This window comes from Habropoda laboriosa, unplaced genomic scaffold (genome assembly GCF_001263275.1).
Source record: "Habropoda laboriosa isolate 0110345459 unplaced genomic scaffold, ASM126327v1 scaffold86, whole genome shotgun sequence".
Classification (NCBI taxonomy): domain Eukaryota; kingdom Metazoa; phylum Arthropoda; class Insecta; order Hymenoptera; family Apidae; genus Habropoda; species Habropoda laboriosa.
Genome location: NW_017100212.1, coordinates 1,188,451 through 1,196,231, shown reverse-complemented (window position 1 = coordinate 1,196,231; position 7,781 = coordinate 1,188,451). Strand labels below are relative to the sequence as shown.

Sequence of the window (7,781 nt, the reverse complement as noted above, 5' to 3'; positions counted from 1 at the left end):
TGCCTGACCATCGCCCAATACCAAATACCAAAATAAGAAAGCGTTAAGTATTCAAGGTTAAAAAGAAAATCACACATCCATTCGTTCCAATTCACTTAACTCCATGCCTAACCATCGCCCAACGCCAAATCCCAAAATCAGAAAGCATTAAACACCGAAGGTAGAAAAAAGACCTTCGCGCAGCCTTCCCAGCTCCTAAACCGTCAGCCGGACGCTAAGCTTGCCCGAAGAAGCAGCCGATAAATCTCGCAAATCCTCCAGGACCGTCGTTAATCACATTCATCGGTCGAGAGAAACGGCCTGGTGACTCATTGTCCGGCCGGCCGTTTCACGGTGTGCTCCACTTCCAACAAAGCACAGGTACTTACTGCGTGTCCTTCCGTTCCCGTCCTTCCTCACTGAGATGTTATCCGAGAACGGCAGTCCGCCGTGCGTGAACAGAGATCTACGGGAGCCGAACATGAGCAGCCTGTACGGCATTAAAGGCATCGAGATCGACGCGTGCTGACTGTCCGTTCCCTCGGGATGGAAATCGGAACCCGGCGACGTCGGGTTCGTTTGGAAATCGGCCAACGGGGCGGCCTCCGTTCTGCAGCTCGTCGTCGTACACGCGGAATACGGAATCGCAGGAAAGTTGAAAGGCCAACCGACGTGATCCGGCGGAACGACCGCGCTGTAAGGCGGTGGATCATCGTCGTTGCCTCCGACGTCCTCGATCACGATCGACGGCAGGGTCGTTGGTCTGTCGGGCGGATTTCTGGGGCTAGTTTCTGTCGCGGAATCGGCTGGCTCGTCCTGGAGCAGCCTCGACGAGGGCACCATTTTCGCAGATTCTTCCTGGACGTCGATCTCTTTAGTTTAGAAAGTTTGCGGGCTCATTTTTTGGGGATCGCGAGTCTCTTTCGATCTGTAACAGGTTAGACAGCGATGATTAGTACGAGAGGTACGAAAAAATATAGCTTCAAGTGGTGACATAATAAAAGTCGGCGTAATAAACGTTTTATTACAAAAACGCTAATTAATTCTCACATTTCTGTCAATTCCCTTGTAGACACTATTGAGTAACATGTTTACTTCGACTGATTTTACGAGTTCGCGGTGTTCGTTTCACGGAGTATACCATGCTGAATCATTTCAGCCGTGACACACTACAAATCACACTTCACTGTCACGTACGTAGCACTCTAATTAACAGAGCAATCTTACAAATTAGTACAACGTTTATACAAATGAGAGCTGACCTGCCCGATCGACTCGCAAATGTTGCGCAATTAAATAAACGATTGTTCGATACTTTGTTGCGACGGTTGCGTCACGGAACGGGATCAGGCACACTTTTTACGCGTTTCCGTCATCCAGATTACACGAATCAGAGGATCAAGGTTCGGGAAATTGTCAGTTGAACGTGAAGTAATTTGACGCGGTATAATTAAACGTAGCAGGTCAACCGGTGAGTCAAGCGTTCCGACTTAATCGTGATTCACAGAGCTGGTTGTAATTATCGATCGAACACCAGTGATCGTTGGAACACGATACACGCTACTCTGTACCAGAATTCACACGTTGAAACGTCTACAAGGCGAGAGTCCGACCTTTGCTTCAAGGTGTACAAACGTGGGACGCGGTGAAGAATGAGAAAAAGAAGGTGACGCAGTGGACAACCTCGAGACGTCGCTTAACTGGAAGAGGCACAAGCTCGGTTTACCCTGCGACGAGATCAGAGGATCTAACTCACTTGGAATAAAAAAGGAAAACGATCTCTCGAGATTAGAAAGAAACTCTTCGAGAGAAGTTTGTACTCCTCTGATCTCGTTGCTCCTTTCCAGAGCTTGCGTAACTCTTCTCTACAGGTCGGCTAGCCGCGCTTCAATGTCAAGGCGAGTTGAATAAACCCGAAAGTACGATCGAGGACTGTTAAATCAGCTACTTTCCTCTTCGAAGGTCGCTCGAAACGTTCGATGAGTCAACCATGTTTTCTCACGGATTTCCAAATGCACAACGAAAGTGAAAGCGATTCTCTCGATACTCGTCGTTATTAATTATCCATAAACTAATTTCGAACATCTGAATTTCGCTAACTACTCATTCGAGACACGTACCACTCGACAAACACCGACCGACGAACGAAAGTATCGCTTTCGCTAATTAATAAAAGAACACGCGCAATGTGTCACCTGAAGGAAGGTACGTCAAGTACGTCAGCTACGTCGAAACATTATTCTCTACGCCGCTGTGAAACTCTATCAATAATGCACAAATCATGACCTACCTACAACTCGAACCGACGGAATTCCATTGAATCTCCAGCCAGAGTCCAGTGCTCCCAGCGCAAAAACCGCACGACCGTTGTCCCAGATGCGGATTCACCGTCGAAGGCGCGCACGTGTCGAGCAACTTGTCCACTACTGTTCTCAGACACAGAACGATCTCTAAAACGAACGAACGACAAGGTGTACCGGCGATCCGCACATTTTGCAATGGTCTATCGACGACACGATCAACAGGTAGCAATCACGAGGCTAGAGACCGCGGAACCGGAAGCTGTCCACTCGGTTGCACGAAAGAACGTTCGCGGTGTGATCAGACAGGAAACTTGGTCCCCTAATCACGATGCACCGACGAGACTGGCTATGCAACCACCTTTCTCGCCGTCTGTCGCGACATTTCTCCATGCTAGCCCCTCGCGAGCGAGCCAGCGAGCCGATACTCCCCGTTCGTGACCTGAGCTCGCGACAAAAGAGGGACCGAATCGCGTCACGTGTAAACGTATTTGCAAATGAGAGAGACACACGCGCTTACCACCGACGACGATAACGGAGTGGCGGCTGTCCGCAGACAGTCTGCCGGACCGATCGCGCGCTCTCCAGATCGTCCAATCGCGCGTCCATCGTTACCCACCACCTCGAGTCGATCCTGCGAGAATGTCGAGGACGCGACGAGCTCTCAAGGTCGCAGGCACGTTGCCTTTCGTGGCGGCCGTGAGTATTCTAGAACGACGAGAACACGCGCTCCTTCCAGTACCTGGATTCGTACCGTTTACGCTCGTATCGGAATTCGTCAACTGTAGGAACGTTTTACGAGTCTCGTAGGTGATTAACACAGGTAACGAACAGCTTCGAGAAAGTTTTACCTGCGTCAGTGAAGGTTTGTGTACGCACTGAGTCACCAGGCAAAGTACAGTATGCAGAAACACGTGTCTCGCGCAAGGATACCGAGATTCTGTTTAAAGACGACGACTGCAATATTGGAAGATTTTTAAAGGTACAGCCCCGGGGGAAGCTTGGAGAGTTTACCTTTCGGAGAAAGCTTATCTTGGCCGGTGAGCGCAGGATATTCTCGTTCACAGTTTGCTCGTGTTGCACGGCGGTTACGAGATGCACTGTTTTCCCCGCGACAGCTGTTAGGAAATCTCGAATTGTGTAACCGGCGCGGTGTTATATACGTAAGCGAGATCGAACGCTCGGACAAGTGTCAATTTTATCGATGCTGCGGAGGGAAAATGGAGCGGAGGTTCGCGGTGAAGTTTGACAGGTTACCTGTGCAATCTTGACGACGGAAGAGATCGTGCGTGTTGTAACGTGTAATCTGTCAGTTATGCTCCAAGGATCCTCGAAGAGTGCCACTTTTAAGAAGCGCAAACACTCGGATGGTGTAAAGTTTAAACTTGCCTCTTGCGACGATCGATACAGAGCCAACCTTCGAGTCCCTCGAAAAGCGGGAAGAGACTGAACAGTTACTTTAACCTCTTTTCTATTCTTTGCACCGTCTTGAAATTTTAGCATATTTCTCGACGAAGGAGCGGAAACTTGTCCGTTATAGTGATCAATACAGAGTTTATCTGCGAGTCCTAAAAGAGACTGGAAAATTACTTTATTTATACTATCTCAAAATCTCGTCAAATTTCTCACTAAAGGAGCACAAATTTGCCTGCCACAATAAGCAATAGAGTTTCTCTGTAAGTCCCTAAAAAAGCGGGAAGAGACTGGAAAATTACTTTATTTATACTATCTCAAAATCTCGTCAAATTTCTCACTAAAGGAGCACAAATTTCCCTGTTGCAACAATCAACGCAGAGTTCATCCAAGTCCCCAAAAAGGCGGGAAGATGCTGGGAAGTTACTTTAACCTTTCTTCAATTCTCTGTACTATCTAAGAATCTTATCAAATTTCTCAAAAAACGAGGATTAATTTCCCGAGCATTACATTTCAGAATGTATCTAAACTAATTAACTTTCTTAATAATTAGTTATATATTTACCGATCATCCGTAACGACACTAAATTGACATCAGTTTTTACTCAAATACTCAAGCACGTCCCACTGCTCACTCGATAACAAACCTCTCCCCTATCACTTTTTCACACCGTCCATGAATCTTATCACATTTCCCAACGAACATAAAAATTCCTCCCCGTTTATCCACCAATTTCACAAGAATCACCAACCCACCGTAACGACGGTATTTTCTTGTGCAACCGCAGTCAATGCAAGCTTCGTCGTCGATTGAAGGAAAAGAATGCCCAAGCCTGTTCGCTTCGCCAATGAAACAAACACGCCGCCTAAACGTGTTCCCCTCGTACACACAGTAACAACACGTGAGCCTGTTGCCTCGTTGTCATTCACCGGGAATTCTCCGCTTGAGAAACAGTAGACACATATACATCTCACAGCCAGGCTGTTTCCAACGTTCAGCTGCACACGCCGGTCAACATTTTTCTGCGGACTCGATCGCGCGCGTGTCGCATTCCGCTTACGTTCGCGCGTACACTATTTCGAGCGCGCTCCGCGCGATTACGTGTTCGCCATAGCTGAAACAGACGGCGCGGGAAGAAAATCGCGAGAAACAGGACGCGGGATCGCGTGATTTACGCGCGCGACAGAGACACGCGGAAGCAGCGAGCGAACGACTGAAAGGTCAGAGGTGAACGATACTCTCATTGGTCCACGTGGGCGAGAAGGAAATGCGACAAGCTGACGTAGCGCGCCGCTGTCACTTTGCAATTTTACCGTCGCGTGTTTTTCTACCGTTGTCGCGTTGATAGTATTCACTGAATAACGACGCGTAATGTTGTTTCACTGGTTATTTATAGTTCGGCTTGTTATTGCTACGTCTGCGATCATTGTGAATATTCCTCGTAATTATCTGTTTTTTTCTCCTTGGAGGATTCTTATAGTGCACTCGGTGCTAATTTCAGACACAGATAAGCTGAGAGATACGAGATTTCTCGGAGGTCTTGAATGAGTTATTTTAAATACGTAGTAAATTCGTTCGCAGTTGCAGATGTATCTGCGAGCGATAGGTTGTCGCGTAGAGGAAAATGTTTCCGACTGAACTCTCTTGGAGTGTAATTTTACTTGACAAAGCAATCGCCACTCGTTTGGATAACTCTTTCGCAACACTCTACAAGCCTACGCATTTCGTCAGTATAAAAGAATTACGTTGCAGTTGCAAACATTTTTTCAGTGTCTTCAAGTTACCAAAGTGCTTATTTGCAGAAAAGTTCGACGCAAGCAGAAATGGATGACTAAACGTCCTTTACTCTTTTACGAATCCGAGAAAAGCAACGTTATCATTCTCGTGCGAAAATACACTCTTTACGTTAACCCTCTATGGGCCGAATATTTTTCTTGGCTGTAAAAGAATTTATGTAACGTAAAATTAGCAAATATCGACCTATAAACAATTTTATCATAACGAATACATATTGTAACTTTGAAGTAACAACGGTTATCAAGAAAGTTACTGGTTAATAAGGAGACATTGTACAACAAGACGTTTATGCCATTTTGTGGAAGAAAGTTCAATTATTTAATAAAATATCGATATATTAGTATGTGACTTGAAAGTTACACGGGCCCATAGAGGGTTAAATAGACGAAAAGTAGACTTTAGCGAGCAACAAACTACACAAAACCTACTAGTGTGGGTCATCCTTAGAAGGACTCAGGGTGCCTCAGCTTATTATACCCCTATCAGACCAGGCTTCTACTTTCAATCGAAGCCACCAACCGAAGAACAAGCCGGAGAACGTCCTTAGAAGGACTCAGGGTGCCTCAGCTTATTATACCCCTATCAGACCAGGCTTCTACTTTCCATCGAAGCCACCAACCGAAGAACAAGCCGGAGAACGAGCGAGGACGTCCGACCATGCTTGAACCCCAACTTGGCGGTAAGGATTTTTGCTGTTGGACTTTTACAATTTCTAGACGTTAGTAAGGATGGAACTAACGTCTGTGTGAAATTTCAGCCAGAAAACTACACAAAACCTAATACCAATTTCACCTATCAAGGGGGTATTCTGGTCTAGCGCGCGAGTTTCATTGCCGTCTTTCAGAATTTTTAACGGGCAACGAAAGTAAGTGTAGTACACGAAATTTTTTCTGATAACTTGATCGACCTCTCAACAGCATTTCTATATATTTTTTAACGTGAATGACCAACACAGAAACCACACGAATTTTTCTCTACCTAATCCACCGCGATAAAACCCAAACACAGAATAAACAACTAAAATTCAAACCTACCTGAACTCCATTCGTTCACCGAAATTCCCCCTCGCGACAGCAGAGCTCAGGTTAGATCCCGGCGGAAGTGACTCGAAGATATCAGCATTTCCATATTTCCGTGGGTGTAATAGGACCGGGAGGAGGCATGGCGCGAAACGGCAGAGCGAGGAGCCGAAACGTTGGCGCGCTATTATTGAAACAATGATCGCGAACTCGTCCCGGCCGGATGGCGCGCAGCTTTCGAGGCGATTTCTCACTTGTACTGCGCGCGATAGCCCGGTGCAGGTTGGCGTTACGTGAGAGGAGAAGGGAAACGCACTCGCGAGATCGTCGGTCATAAAGGTAGGTTACTGCTGGATCTACGGCCGCTTCCGCGTAAAGCCACTTACTCGCGCGGCTATCTCGCAGCTCTGGCCGTCTTACGCCGCGCCACACCGGTGCATTTCTCGCCGTGCAACACGCGAGAGCACCTTCTTTCCTCCACCCCGGGTGAATTCCGGGCCCGTCGCCGCGGAATCCGGCAACGCGCTCCAAACAGGTTGCGCAACAATTTTATGTAATGCGTTACAAAATCAGGCTGAAATCTTTCCTGTCCGGGCGACCGATCGTGATCGGTGAAACACCTCTGTTATGTACGATTGCAGTGTAAGTACCTTCTCCCTGTGATCGAACAACGAGCGAGCGGATTTTTAACAACGTTACGTTTTTCCCATGATTATGAAAACTCGGAGGCATTTTGCAATTACGAGACGCGTGTGCAATCGAACGTTTGATCGTTCGAATCTTCTGTCGAGGCTATTTTTCATCTACAGGGTGTCCTAATTTTTTTGGAGCAAACTTTGCCAGTGTGATCTGTGGGTGTGTGTGAGGGAAAAACGTTACGTGAACAATGGTCGTTTGAAGCTTAGTTAGAAAGTTATAGGGAAAATGCGAAGGGAATGGTAACGAGTTTGCGGTTGCTATGCACAACCAGACTAGATGAACCTATCCTTGATCTATTCCTATTTTGCATCGTAACTTAAATTAACCCAACTATTTCCTTCGTATTATCGCTGTAACTTTTCAACGAAGCTTCAAACGACCTACGTTTATACGACATTTTTCTCTTACATATACCCATAGAACACACTGGCGAAGTTTGGTCGAAAACGATTCGGACACCCGGTACATCGCGTCCAATTCGACCTCTCCCGACCCACGGAACCATACACGTTTCCTCTGTAACCCACGCGATTCGACATTGCCAGTTAGGCCTGGGCGGCACGATAACATCGG

At 46.9% G+C, this 7,781-nt stretch overlaps 1 protein-coding gene across 5 annotated transcripts in view; it reads right to left on the bottom strand.

Annotated features, from left to right (window-relative positions):
• The window catches only part of LOC108570827, an 8,635-nt gene extending 1,984 nt beyond the window's left edge, over positions 1–6,651 (bottom strand). The window contains exons 1-3 of one of the 5 annotated variants that reach the window (XM_017932744.1): positions 3,537–3,575; positions 2,270–2,429; positions 369–907 (exon numbers count right to left, since the gene is read on the bottom strand). In XM_017932744.1, coding sequence (XP_017788233.1) covers positions 369–822 — 454 coding nt within the window. In that variant the 5' untranslated portion in view covers positions 823–907; positions 2,270–2,429; positions 3,537–3,575. Of the gene's footprint in view, positions 1–368; positions 908–2,269; positions 2,454–3,536; positions 3,576–4,257; positions 4,349–4,448; positions 4,662–6,524 lie in introns of those variants that run through there. The other 4 variants (XM_017932745.1, XM_017932748.1, XM_017932749.1 and 1 more) reach the window with 4 other exon arrangements.
• Between the last annotated feature and the right edge of the window lie 1,130 nt (positions 6,652–7,781).